The following is a 14,640-nucleotide window of genomic DNA, read 5'->3' as shown; positions in this document are numbered from 1 at the left end:
GTTAATTATTATTAATTTTAGAACATATGATAATCTGGATGCATAGAATAATATGTCTCTCAACTCTGAGAGAACTGGACGGATGTGGTGTCTATTATTCAAAACACTTTAAATGGATTTTAATGTTTAGCCCACTGTCAAACTTATATTCTCTTTCGGAAGTTAGATATGCAGAAAAAAATGAATTTACATTTATTTTCGTTGTTTCGTTGTGCGACCGCTATTTTGCAAACCCTTACCGGAAGTGCTTCTCTTCTTCGCTCTAGCTTGACTCCGCTGCTGTCAACATTTGTTGCGGTGAAACCTCCGAGCTGTCACAGCAAGCGTCTGTTGAGCCCAGTCATGCCATCTAGGTTTAGACTTTACTTGTGGAATTCGTCATGAACCGGGCTGCTATTTTGGGACTAACTGAACAGAGTTGAACAAACCGGGCATGTTTGTTTAAGTTCAGTCTCCGTGCGGATTAATATTTCTGGTTAACCGTCTTTGCTGTTCGTTGGCGTGTTTTTTTTTTTGTACTATAATTATTTATCTGCGACGGACTAAACAGTTTAACGAGGTAAGTTACGGGCACGGGGTTAAGGAATCCAAGTGGTAATTCGTGTTTTTTCAGTTTCTTAAGGTTGAATTTTGGACTTTTCGTGTCTCCCTGCATCTCAGCTGCGCTTCAGGATGCTTTTGTCCGTTGGCTGCCCGTTGAGTTTAGCGACTACAGTTTATTGTCAACATTAGCTGCCTGCAGCTCCTGCTCACTCTGAAAGCATGTGGGGTTAGCTGTCTGCTGGAAATGTGTGTTAATTTAGCGATGAATGTAGTTAAACAGCGAAGTTAAATGTCAGCGTGTTATATGTAGGCGGAACTGGTTTGTTGTAATGGGTGATTAACTAACCTGCCATACTTTTCTGCATAGGCTGCTCTGCTAGTCCCCATAAGACCACTACTTAACAACTTTATGAGGGAGTGTTTATGTCTTATTACCATTTTGTTATTATTATTATTATTATTATTATTATTATTATTAGTTGCCATATATTACTTACGTAGCATTTAGTCTTATTTGTCCACAGCAATACATAACATGAGCTTGGGCATTGAGGGCTACTTTAGCCATACTGAGCTTGGTGCAGGTGCACAAAAGGTTAAATTTCACAAAAAGCAATTATTTTTCTGTACTTCGATTAACGAAGGGCATGCAGGGAATATTTAAGGCCCTCAGAGGGTGTGTCTAAGAAAGGCAAGTGCAAAATTGGCCAAACTGGCGATAACTGTTTTGCTGTAAATAACATTTTTTAACCTTATTGCCATATTAAGTGTGTTGTGTAGGGAAGCATTGTTACATGTACTGGCTAAACAGGTGTTTATCTTTTGTCTCACATCAACCACATCACAACACCAGAAAGAAAAAAACTACTGGGCTTGTCTGTCGTTACGGTATCATACTATTGTCTTTCAATATGTAACCACAGTTTTTTTATTTATTTATTTTTTTATTTATGTATGTATTCATTTTTGTAAAGGTATGTTTAGGTATTGCAAAATCTAATGAAGTGCATAAATCATCCCTGCGGAATTTTCTTTTTGTTTTTGTTTATTTCATGTAAGGATCATAGACTGTATGTAAAAAAGTAGATGTAAACACTATTAAGTTAGACGTGACTAGTGAGGGCTTGATCCGACAGAGCAATCAAGGGACCATTCACTCTGCTAGGGTAGCAACCCCTCAATCTTTAAAGCACACCCTGCTTCATCATCCTCAATCGCTTTTAACTAGAGTGTAGTTTACAAAATGAATATCGTGTTGTATTCAAAAAGCCCCCAAACTGCAGATTGAGATCATTAGTATATGCGTGTAGTGTTTACTGTGGTTGCATCTTTGAGATATGTTTACCATAGACTTTTCCACAGTCTTATTTCTTTTTACTCTCAGAGCTGTTGTCTCCTGCTGGAGTTTAAGAAGAATGCTTCAAAATGAGTTAGCATTTTCTACTTCTGGTTTCCTTAGCCTGAAGTTAACATTTTAAATTTTTTTTAGAGGCTTTTAACTTTTGTGATCAAAACACACAATATCTTGATCTATAGGATGTATTTCAATAAATACACAATCATGAATATTGAAGCCTTAAGTGTTTTTGTAAAGGCGTTCACTAACAAAGGGCCATGGAGACATTGAGCACAGGGTCGTAGTGAAGTCATACAACTGTCATGTAGTAATTTTCTAACCTAACATTGGTCTTTTACTTTGGGGATTGCAATTATGTGTTAAAAATCAGGGTGGGCTAGAAAAACACATCATTCCTGCAGCGGTCGATATTACAGATAAATGCTACTATTAAATGGGGGGAGATTTTGGCAACATTGTATCAATAATTAATACAGGGACACCAGATATTAATATTTTATTAAATAAATTTAAATACTCTGGGAATACTATGAACAACAGGGGTCATCTCACCATCCTGAGATAACAATAATTCGGCTTAACCAAAAAAGTCATCAAGCACTGGACACGAGTAAAAACAGGGCAGCAGGAAAACTCTGTAAACGGCTGCAGCCTAATTTCGACAAATTTGGATCAGCGCAGTTCATGTAATCCAGCTGTTGTTCAGTGTAAGGGAAGTTAGACTTTTTTTACAGTTAAAATTAAAATTTTGATTTTTTTATGCAATCAAGGGCTTGATTTGGAATTATTAGTATGGAAATGGAAGGAGATTAATTCAGAAGATCTTTAAAATATAGATTGTTTCAACACATTACTTGAAATATATGAGTTTTGTGTGAGGCTGGAAGAAAGCAGATGGGCCTGCCTGAGAGTCTCGGGCAGGGATGGTAAAACAGCTTCGCAGTCCTGACAATAAAGTTTCTTTCATGCAGCAGACTATTCAGAGAGACACTGAGAGAATGAACATTAATTAACTGGGTCACATTGTTGTAAACAGACCTGGTTAGGTAGCAACTTAGCTAAAAAACTGTGCTTAATTATTTTCTCCCCTTAAACTTTACAAAGAGATTGTGGTCCTTTTGTTAGAAGGCAGTGCACACTGATGACTCATCCGCTCTCTGTGAGTGAGTCATATTTCACTGGCACGGTACTAATGTTAGCCACAAACCATGTGCCAGGCTGGTTTGGTTTGATGAAGACTAATTCTCGGCATTCCTTTCTTCCCCCACTCCTTCTTACCGTACCATTTTCCCTTCATTTCTACACTTTCTTCTTCTTCTTCTTCTTCTTCTTCTTCTTTTTTCTGAATTGTTTCAGTCATTCATAATCATAAAAGTGATTTCACACCTTCTCCATCACCAGCCAAGCTTTCATCTTTGTTGTTCTGCCTGTTCTGTCTTTTCTTTTCTCTCCAGTGTCTCAGTGTCTTTGTCTCAGTCTGCATCAGCTCTTACTCTTCCTTTCACCCTCTACATCTTTGTTGTCACAGGCCGTGTCAGCGTTCTTTCTTTGTCGCTGTCCTGACAGTGAAACAGTGCCCCTCTTTGCCCAGCCCTGAGCAAATAATGCTGCTACATCTCAATCTCCACTCTTTGATTTTGTCCAATAGAGATTCCTGCCGTCAGCTTTACGGGCTCACATGTGTTTTTACATGTGCTTGTGCTTGGGCTGTAATGGTCCTGAACCATTTGGCTTGCACAGTTTAGTTTGGTATGACATTTCCTCGCTTTTATACAGCCTGTGAGTCATACTGTTACTGAAATATAGAAGTCTATTTTTGCCGGCATACTTGGGTTTCTGGAACAGACATTTGAGGCTTTATCTGTAATCATCTGTTATCAGCTGCTGATAGACAGCCTTAGCATGCTAACAGGAGTGGTTGTGAAAGATGGACAGTACTTCCACTTTTACTGAACATTTATGCCTTCATTTACACACAAACAAGTTTGGTGTGTGTGTGTGTGTGTGTGTGTGTGTGTGTGTGTGTGTGTGTGTGTGTGTGTGTGTGTGTGTGTGTGTGTGTGTACTTGGTTCTCAAAATTTTTTGGACCTGCCCCACTTCAGAAGCTGAAAAAAGTTCAAGCAACACACTGATTATTGATTATGAACCACTAACTAGCTTAGAGTTCTCTCTTATAAACAGTAGGCTTGTTATGACAAACTAAATACCTGCACCCAAGACAATACTTGATATTTTAAAAAAGGGTCATTAGTGTCTCCATAGCGTAGTGGTTAAAACATTGGCTTAGTGAAGTGAAAGGTTACTGATATTTTATAAAGGGGTAATTATTTCTCCTAGGTCATGCCAAAAGTATGGCACTGGGTGTGTTAACATTTACAATAACTGTTTAATACTTCTGTGTTGATGTAACAGGAGATTTACTGGCCTCTTCAATTCCTCTTTAAGAGTTGTTTAGTGTTGTGAACGTCAGCTGGTTCAACTGTTAGTGAGGGAGGGGCTGTGTGTCTGCAGCAGTACCGTGTCAAGTCTGCTGCTATCATTGCTGTCGCAAATGGGTGTCTAACCTGATAATAATTCTTAGTTTTGAATAGTATCTGAACCTGTTTTAATGGAAAGTAGCAGCTTTTTTTTGGCCTTAATCTTACAGGAAGAACTGGAATAGCCAACTGCAGTGAAAATGCAGTGCCATGATCCCAAAACTGAAGCACATACCAAAAGTGTTTTTTTGTTTTTTTGTTTGTTTTTTGCTTGTGTGATTATTACAGCTTAATCAACATACTGGCCTATCACAGATGTAGTAGCTTTGCCGTATCCAGGAAACCACATTTTCATCTACTGAACCAGATGTTTGGTGACCCTGGTATATTTTTACAGCCCAGATCTTAATTCAATTTACTGCTCAGATGTCTCTTTTAGATAAAACTGTGAAAGCAAAAATGCTCATATTGTTGAGCCCTGCTTACTATCATCAAATCCTGTGTTATGTTTTCCACAACACTGTTGACCCGAGGAACACTATAAAAATATAAGTAATTCAGACTTTACTGATATCAAACCCTTCATGCCACTGCCACTGTCTCCAGTACATGTAGCACAGCAGGCATCATAGCCGAGCAGGGCGATGTTGTGGCGAGGCGATGTGTGAGCTTTGTTCCAGTAAATTTGCTTCTTCTTCTGCTTCTTTTGACTTGTTTTACACTCTAAGAGACTATACTAATTATATGAGTCAGTATATTTATATGGGAATTTCTTACTCTGACATTCTGACATTTTTGAATTATTTTTGTTGGTGTCGAATCATCCAAAACAAATTCTTTATACAGCTGTTTATAAATGATTCCAGTACAGTACAAATGGATAACTGGTGGATTTCCACACTGTTTGGGAGACTCTGTCATTTCACTTTTTCATCTTTCATTTGGACTAAATGGCTGAATGTGATGCACTTGTCACTGTTGTCCTTCTTCATGATTGAGGCAGATTTATTTCTGTGGGAGCTGTGCAGTTTGTGCTGCCTATTCTTGATGAAAAGCCGCTTTTGTGTCTTTCTGCACCTGATTCGAATCAGGCTTCTCTGTCTCTGACGGGGGGGGGGGATGTTGTCATCCTCACATTTGTACATTATTGGCTTTCCATACTGCACATTCTCATGGAGGAATCAGACCTCAATGACAGATCCTGTGAGCAGTGCAAGGGTGACCAAGGCAGAACATGTTTTCTCAGCAGCTCTTTAGAAGTGAGATGCTTAGAAATTAAATGAAAGGCCTCAAATCAGTCACGCGGGCATTCCAGGACAAAAACAGCTCTCTCAGTTTACAGCATGAACAGACTATTGTAAGATGTAATTGGGTTTTAGATCAAGCGGACTGGACGACAAGCCCCAAATAAGGAAAGTAAACCTACACAAGAATGTGGGACGCAGTCAAACACGGCTGCAGTGTTTCAGTGGAATGAGCAAAAGAGGAGGGACATCTTGGTGCAGCAGTGTCCTCTGTGTGGGGTGGGGGTCGGTGATGTTCAGGAGGAGAATTGTGCTGAGCTAGGCTCCACTGAGATGCCACTTAAAGTGTAAGGGAGGCTTTAGGGGAATTAAGTTCAAAATACTCCCCCTCTCTACGCTCTTAGCTTAAGCCTCTTGACGTATTAAGAAGAAAGAAATGTAAATGTGTGTTTCCTCAGCAGCAGGTCCAGGCTGCTTGCACTGTTTAGTCTAAATAAACATGACCCTTGTTTTTCAGTTTTGTTCTTATGATGGGATCTGCAGATTAGATTGTTAGACATGATGGGATTTAAAAAGAGCTCTTACCTGTCACATGCTACAAGAGCCCCTCCATCTAATTTAAATTTAAACAGCCTGGTTGTTTGATAGAGAGAAGAAGGTGCAAGTTACAAAAAATAAACAGATTTAATATGCATCTTCATAGTAACGATGTATTGGAAACGTAGCTGTCTCTGCAACAGAGCAGTTTCAGTATGATGGTGTGTTTTCCTTATTCACAGTAAACAGAACAGGCTGGCTGTAGCAACCGCCGCAGGGGCTGCAGGGCGTCGTCAAGTACAGTGTTGCTGTTATTGGCTGTTTACATCAAAACGGTGTGGCTGCTGATATTTACTCTTTTCTCTCTTTCAGTCTTTCACCCCCTCGAGTCTTGAATCAACAGACGAGCAGAGGGTGACAAAACTAGAGAAAAAGTATGTAAAGAGTTTGTGTGGTGTTGTTGAGCATGTTTGCTGGACAAAGTTTGTTTGTAAAGCAAGGTCATGATTTGTAAGTAATTATATTAAACAACAACAACAAGGCAATCGCCCATTTTTTTAAAGTGAGGGTTTCGGCGCGCATGTGTCCTCGTGCATCAGCTTCCTGTCTGTTAGATGCACAGACGCAGCTTCCCTTTTTGTCATCTTCTGCCGCTCATTTCAGTTGCACAAGTCTGCAGTGATCGCATCCCCGGCTAATGACATCAAGGCTTGGATGTCAGCTCTGATTGCGTTAAAACTTCCGAGACAGGAAGGCTGCTTTCATGAGAACAGTCAGAAGCTAAAAGAAAGGATCACAGAGAGAATCTAAAGGCTGGTGGATTTCCTGGGGGGCCTCTACTTGTCACTGAGCTGAGAAACGCCCCGTGCAGCTAGCATTTCTAACTTTCAGCGTCCTGTTACTGTCGAACGCCTCGTTTTGTCTGATTGTCTGGAACTGTAGCTGCAGGTATGTACTGGTGCTCTTCTTTTGGTCTTATCAGTGATGTGCAGCAGGAAAGAGGGTTAATGTGGAGTTGAATGTTTTGACCCCATCGTCAGAGCATTGCTTGTGTTTTGTGTTTCTGTAATGAATTGAATGTGTAACAATAAACTTGCTGCAGGAGCTGTCAGGCGGTAAAGCTGCTGCTAATTATCCGCACTGTAAGAGCACATCGTGGACCAATGGGATCACTTAGCTTAAGATGCTTGTTACATAATCTTTACGATGCCTGCCGTGCTGAAAGTTAACCTCATAGATGTTTTGTAACAACATAGAGCTGTTCAGATCCTTCTCGCTACCTGTGATAGTCTCTGAAGATTTTCTGAACTTTAAGTATGCGGGGTCTGTTAAGGTATGCATCTGTGTGTGCATGTGTGTTTGTCTATCATGTATTCTATACTGTAAATGTGTCTGCACTGTAGCGTAATGAAAGTGTATGTCCTTGTTTTTTAAGCTTTGCATGTACAAATGCCTTCATGGTGTTTTGGGGGGTTTATATTTACTCTGTAAATCTTGGTGCTGTTGAGTGTTTGTGCAGCAGGACCGATTAGCTGGATTACAGGCAACCAAGATTAACCAAAAGAGCATCTGTCAGTGACATACTACTAATATTACTTCTACCACAACTACCGCATCACTATTACTGCTACTGTGCGTTTCACTGTGCTGCTGCTTTACTGTTTTATTGTAATAATAATGCCACATTCTTAAAGGTGAACATATGGTCTTATTTATTTAATGTGATTACAGGAAATATCATTACTGAAACATGCAAGTCCTAAAAGATGCATTGAGCTGCCAGTTTGACTTACTGGGGTCACCAGTTCTTGACTCCCCGTAGAGATATTTATGAAATGAACGAGAGAAAAGTTGATGTGAAAATGAAAAAATGTGACCGAGACCATTGCTCAGACATAGCAGATGGAAATAACCACTGCAGTCATTCACTGGTTTGTGAAGTCCCATTTTGAATTTGAATTGGCATTATAGTATTCAGTAGAGCAGGGCGATATGACCAAAAATATTTATCACGATATACATTTGAAAATTTGCGATAACGATATAACTGACGATATAATTGATGCGAGACAAAATACTTTACAACTCCACAACTTTATTAGTGAAAAAAAAACCCCATCAATGTATTTTCACTTAAACAAGCAGCTGTTTTTATGAGCATTAAAGTTATATAAAAATTTAACAGTGCAAATGCAAATGCCTTGCTGACAGTTTAACCAAAAGGCATTTCCAGTGGAAATTGGCCGGCATATCCTCAGCATAACCATGTATAATATCCACAAAACTTAAAAAGAGGTTATACACACACAATACGGTAATATTATGTTGAAGCACAGTACGTATCACTCCGCGAGGCTCCTGCCTACGATAGCCGTAATGCTCCGACAATCCATCAGGCGGTGCGGGTTCGTAGCTTAGCAAAGTTGTACTAAAATGTCTGACAGATTTTCGAGCGCCGTGTACCACATAAAATCGTTTCGAGGTCAGTAAACACAACCAGAATTCATACATAAGGCACACGGGATTATAAGGTGCTCTGTCGATTTTCAGAAAAATCAAAGGATTGATTTTAAGTGTGCTGTATTTTCCAAACAACACGGTAATAACGACGGCCCGCTAGCATGCGCTACCAAAAACAGTGCTCTGTTGTGTATCTGACGGACGAAAGCTAAACCAGTTCCACACCACTGAAGTTGCAGCATTTTTACAAACCAATTCTGGTTCATCTGTTTCATTCAACAAGCCGCTTTTGCTCTTCTCATTCTCCGTCGCCGGCACGCTTTTTCCTCCATGTGCGTATGAAAACAAAGGCACTGCGCATATGCGTTTTACCCATATTCTAGCGCGATATTTCATTTTCTTATCATTGCCCAACATTATACCGGTATTACTGTGAACGGTATGATATGGCCCTATTCAGTCTCTGTGTGTTCTGGAGCTAGAATTGGGTGTATTTGAATAAGAGGGTGAGTTTATCAGCAAGCTTCATTAGTAAGCTGTGCCCAGAGGCGTATTGGAGTAAAGATTATTTGATGGTTACCACGCAGCAAGTTGTTTGTCAGAAAGTTGAATTAAAAATGCTCCAAAGGGCAACAACACCACAGACTTCTGTGGGAGGTCCAATTCAGTGGCTCAGAATTGGACCTGACTCCTAGCGGAAAGCTACTAGCCCCCTACTACATCACTGTTCTATATGTCTTTCATATTTTAAACTGTCTTTAATTCTTGAAACTGTTTGATTGTGCTTTACTCTACACCTTCACATATAACACTGAAGTCTTCCACAGTATCTGTACATTGACAGTCACGGTTTATCTTTTCTCATCTTTTTCTTGCAGATGATTTCCAACTTTTAAGCCAAGCATATTAAGTTATATAGAAGAGGCACAATCACTAATTATATTACTAATTATATTGTGGGCAATTTCTTGGTTAGCGATGGTGTATTCACTCTATCTAAATTAAGCTGGCAAATGAGGTTACTGTAGGTGAAAACTGCAGTTTTATGTAGGCCTAAGGATTATGTATTAAGAGTAGCTGAAAGCAATCTAAACACAATGCAGCAGTGTTTGCTGTGGACTTCAAAACACCACACTAAAATCCTATTCCACTGCTCTGACTAGGTCTGCTGATTACAGGGATTATCCAATTTCAGTAACTCTGTTATGTATATTGAGTAAATTGAGACTTACTATTTTTCCCTGTCTGTGTGTTTCAGTCATGTCTCGCAGAAGTTCTCGCCTGGTTTCTGGTGGCTACTATAATTCAGATGAAGAATCTGACTCAAGCAGCGTGACCAACATATCTATATCCTACCGTGAAAACCCTGTTAAGTAAGTTACTGGTTTCTGTGCCCTTGTGCTTGAAGCTTTTTTTCTACATTCTGATTGTCAGTCTGTAATGTAACCCTGCCTTTCTCTCTTACCAACTTTTTCTTCTTCAGGGTTTTCAAGAAGAAGGCCGGGACCCGCAAGCCCGCCTCCCGTACCTCCAGCAGAGCCAACAGCAATACTAGCTCCGCTGCCCCTGACACACCTGTCACTCCAGGTCAGTATGCTGCGACGGTGCATAAGTGGTAATGACATAATATCACAATCTGAAAGTTTTCAGAGTAGGTTAAAGAGAAAGTTTCCAAACTGTTGCCTATAACAAAGCTCTGGATTACTTCTAACCCCTTATCGGTATTTTACTGACTGTCAATTATTTAGTTACTCTTTGTAATAATGGACACAGATGGAGTATTGGTGTAAGGAACCTAATTTATTTATCTCATTTTCTGCTTCTTTCTCTCATCTGGCTCTTAGTCCCATCTCCATTAACCATTGAGAGCCAACCTGTCATGAGGACCGTATCTTTCACCCCATCCACAGCCACCCCGCGGCCTGCCCTGACCCCATCATCATCATCAACCCCGAGGCAGACACCCCCTCATTGCCACCCAGCATCTCCAGGAAACAGCTCTCCTGCAGGGCACTGCAGCTCTAGCAGGCCAGGATTACAGTTTAGACCCAGCCATAAGGAGCTGAGTCAGAGTGGCGTGGACAGCTCCGGGTACTCGTCCTCTGAGGGTACTTACAGGAAGCCCATGGCCGCCCCCTGCAGCACTGGTAGAGTCAGCATTAACACTGGGGATCCCAATACTGGATACAGAAGCAGAATCAAAAGTGCCTTCAACAGCCTTAGCGGTGAGTATTGAAGTTTGCTTGTGTTTGCGTGTCTTTGCGCTGCCATGTAATAATCTCTTTGTTCGTGTTTGTTCTTTTGGCAGACTCAGCCCTGATGCTCGGTGCGACAGTATGTGCAAAAACACATGACGTGGCAGCGTTAGGTATGGTGTTTGTATATGATCATTGTTACTTCTTGTAGCTGAAGCTCAGTATGGATCTACATGTGCCTGTGCATTATATACAGATCCTACATACTTTTTCTTAGTTGCTGCATGTGATTTGGCTCTAGCTTATCAAAATCCCTGCAAATCAACGTTCCTTCTCTTCCCCGCAGCTAATTCTCTAATCAGCAGTCGCATGAAGAAGGCTTGTGGTGTGGCTCTCCTCCTCCTCCTCATCTTACTTTTATGTAAGTAACATAAACATAATCGAATATATTCTGTGTTTTCAGAAAGCCGCTGTATTTTCTGCTTGATCTACTTTCCTGAAGACAGTACAGTAATCTTCTATGAGCTTGGGGTTTCCCCTCAAAAGTAGGCGTGGTAGGTTCTGCCGCAGAGGGTTCTTAGACTTGCAAAGCAGCACTGCTTAGTCTGCTCCCTGCATCATGTGGTGGGGTTTTACTCCCTTCTCCACCTCATTGTGACTGTATGAGTCACTGTAAATGTCAGTCACTACAAGAGGCTTTCACTGTTGAATATTAGAGTTGGGTGATCTTGCTTTGTGTGCTTCTGAGTGCTGTTGTTCAGGAACTATCCCTTCTGTTTTCTCCAGGTCTTTGGTTGTTCCTTCCCTTGCTCACCTCTTTCATCACCCGCATGAATGTCACAAAGAGCCCATCACAGACACAGCCTGTTGTCCCTGCTACTCCTCCTCCTGCCCAACCCAACAACATCTATTCCAAACCTGTGGTGGTAGGGCTCTGCAACTGACTGTTTTTCTTGCTGGTTAGATTGAAGGGTGCTGGATCAATCTAACTGTCTGAGTGACTAAGTAGATTGATTAATTATAAATGACAAACTTTTATAATAGTGCTCAAGCTCAAATCTTCAAGGCCTGCACGAGGGGTTATTTAACAATGCCAAACCACAGCAGCAGTCGTCTCAAGGTGTAAAGTTCAAATCCAATAATACCGAGAGAACTCCAACAGATGGCAGAGGCAGCCATTTGCTCCCAATACAATACATATTTTTAAATGAAATCTTGATATTGTTTAAGTAATGGTAATAATGATATAAATCATTGTGTAGTTGTTTGTTTATATGCAATTGATAGTCCTGTCTCACTATATCCGTGCACTTGTATTTTAAATTTTATTCATTTAGCCAAAAAAAGCAGACAATGAGTTAAAGATGAATTTGACTGTTAGCAATCATTGTTGTTTTCTTCAGTGTAACCTGGTATCATGGCGGCCCAAGCTTGAGATTTGCTAGTGTAGTATTTTCCCAGCATTTTTAAAGGTTCACAGAGTCTGTTTTCTCCACTGTGGGTGGTTTACAAATTGAAAGTGAAAGATCAGCAGTTTGATCCTGAGAGGAGACACAAATCCCTTGGGGGATCATGACGGATCAAAAATCAGCCAGCAAAGCTACCTGCTGTGGTGGTGATGAATTGGAAATAAGAGAGCTGCTGAAAGGTGCTTTTTACTGTATTTTCTTTATAAATCTTTATAAGTGCATCACATTCTCAGTTAAAAGAGTTACAGTTTGAGAACAACGACACTCTCATCAATGTCATTTCTCTCTTACCAAGCTACCTTTGGTTGTTCTCTTATTCACAAGGGGTTGCGACAGCAGGCAGCACCACATGTTTGATTCACAGGATATTTTGCACCAGTTACCCGTCCTGACACAAACCCAAATGCAGCCACCTGCAAATGTGTAAAGCGCTACACTTTGGAGCCCCACTGTTCTCTAACCAGCTAAACAGAGTCAACAAGGGATGGGATTTATGATGTATATGATCAAAACTTTGAGACTTAGTTGTAAGTCCTTCAAGAAGTTCACCGGTTCAGGGACCTCTCAGTCAATTCTGAAGCATTTTTAAAGGTCAAAAATATATTTAATGTAATAGCTGTTCTGATTAAGCTTGCTGTTATGAGACTCTTAATATGTTTGTATGAAAATTTGGGTTCTTTTTTGTTGCAGTAATAGTTTGTTGTTTTTGTATTTTCAAACAGGATCCTACCATTGTGTCTGCTGTAGTAGATGAAAAGATGCAACGTCTTCTGGTAACAAACCATTTCCTTGCAGTCAGAAGTAAAAAAGTCTGCACCCTCCCTCCACACACGCACATGCACAAACAAAAATTAAGCTGTCTAACCATATCAGAATAAAACAAAGGAAAACTAAAATAAATGCATTGGTGTTACTTTGAGACCTTGCATGTTGATCTATTTTGAGGTGAAAGTGATGTGTTGCATCTGTTACAGGTGGAGCTGCAGATGAAGCAGGAGCTGCTTCTCTCCCAGGTGAGAGAATCTCTTTCTGGTTAACCCTGTGGGTGGTAGAGCTTCTGCCCACGGATGTCAGAAAGGAACACAGGCTAATAGTAACAGGGTCAAAACTCAGGTATGCTAGAGTGACATCTAGTGGTTGACATCTAGAGCAAATGCAGAGGTTTGTTTACTAACCTACAAGCACTCGGGAAGTACAGTTGCTGAATAATTCCCCAAAGGCATAATTTCTGATTTGAAGAGAATTTATTTTAAAGAAATTTTAATTTGATTTAAGGTTTAGAAACAACAAAAAGGCTTTCTGATAAACGGGTAACCATGGTTAGCTTTTAGGATGAACATATATGACTTAAAAACCTGGCTTTAAAACATGAGATCTAAAATTTATGAAAGAGACAGCCTGGTATCTATGAGCTCACTTCACCTATCAGCATGTCATGTTTTCCTTCACTTGTTTTTTCTAACAGATGAAGGAGAGACTCCAGCTGGAAATGCGCGATATGAAGGCCAAGCTTGAGGCCACAGACTCCGACAGTCGGCAGCATCTGGAGCAGCAGGTCACAAGGTTGAGCAGCCGGATGGCAGATTATCAGTCAGACAGCAGCACTGCTGCTGCCAGCCTCACCCTCAGAATCCAAGCTTTAGAGGATCAGAATAATAAAGTAAAAGTCCTGATAGGTTCAACTTATCTATATTTAAAGCAACCGAAGCTTAATGAATGCAGTCTGGAACTTTGCCTGGGTTTTATGCATAGTCTTTTCTCTTGCAGTTGGCCCAGGAGTTGTCATCCATCCAGGTGATGCCTCCTCCAGCCCCCTGCCCTGATCCTACCAACACACCTATACACAATCACCTCACACCTGAGCTCCAACATGCCATGGAGAAGTGGCTCACTGACCGCATCAAGGTAACTAGTAGTAACTGTGTGTGTGTGTGTGCGCTTATGCTGCTAGATATGAGTTGTTACACCTGTCAATACTTAATAGTATACTCTGTTTGTGAATGTGAATAAGGAGCAGGATGCAATCAGGCTCAGCAGCAGTGGAAGCTGCGCAGACTGTGGACGTCCCATGGCTGATAAAGTGGCTGACTTTGCCCTGGAGACTCAAGGTCAGGAATGTTTGGATAAAGGTCAAATTGTTTTTGCTAAAATTCAGTGTGTGCATGTGTGTGTTTGCTGTTTTTGCACCCAAAAAAACACTTTTTAAATATTTAGTTATTGGTTGTTTAATTTATTTGCCTGTTGATTTGTCTTCTGTAATTATTCTAAATGACATTCATGCATCTTGTCATCAGTCATCAGCAAAGATTGTTGTCATTTAATCTTACACTCTATAACATATAGAAGATTAAAAAAAA

At 40.5% G+C, this 14,640-nt stretch overlaps 1 protein-coding gene across 4 annotated transcripts in view; it reads left to right on the top strand.

Moving 5' to 3' along the window:
* Positions 1-252: 252 nt before the first annotated feature.
* The window catches only part of LOC102214468 (uncharacterized), a 17,014-nt gene continuing 2,626 nt past the window's right edge, over positions 253-14,640 (top strand). The window contains exons 1-14 of one of the 4 annotated variants that reach the window (XM_005749813.1): positions 253-559; positions 6,532-6,593; positions 6,823-7,107; positions 9,878-9,992; positions 10,103-10,206; positions 10,464-10,844; positions 10,928-10,987; positions 11,161-11,235; positions 11,601-11,740; positions 13,006-13,056; positions 13,258-13,296; positions 13,749-13,943; positions 14,051-14,188; positions 14,295-14,391. In XM_005749813.1, the coding sequence (XP_005749870.1) occupies positions 9,880-9,992; positions 10,103-10,206; positions 10,464-10,844; positions 10,928-10,987; positions 11,161-11,235; positions 11,601-11,740; positions 13,006-13,056; positions 13,258-13,296; positions 13,749-13,943; positions 14,051-14,188; positions 14,295-14,391 (1,393 nt within the window). In that variant the 5' untranslated portion in view covers positions 253-559; positions 6,532-6,593; positions 6,823-7,107; positions 9,878-9,879. Of the gene's footprint in view, positions 560-6,531; positions 6,594-6,822; positions 7,108-7,401; positions 7,493-9,877; positions 9,993-10,102; positions 10,207-10,463; positions 10,845-10,927; positions 10,988-11,160; positions 11,236-11,600; positions 11,741-13,005; positions 13,057-13,257; positions 13,297-13,748; positions 13,944-14,050; positions 14,189-14,294; positions 14,392-14,640 lie in introns of those variants that run through there. The other 3 variants (XM_005749814.1, XM_005749812.1, XM_005749815.2) reach the window with 3 other exon arrangements.

This window comes from Pundamilia nyererei, unplaced genomic scaffold, assembly GCF_000239375.1.
Source record: "Pundamilia nyererei isolate P.nyererei 1_Seehausen unplaced genomic scaffold, PunNye1.0 scaffold00255, whole genome shotgun sequence".
Lineage (NCBI taxonomy): Eukaryota > Metazoa > Chordata > Actinopteri > Cichliformes > Cichlidae > Pundamilia > Pundamilia nyererei.
This window is presented reverse-complemented; position numbering and strand designations above follow the sequence as displayed.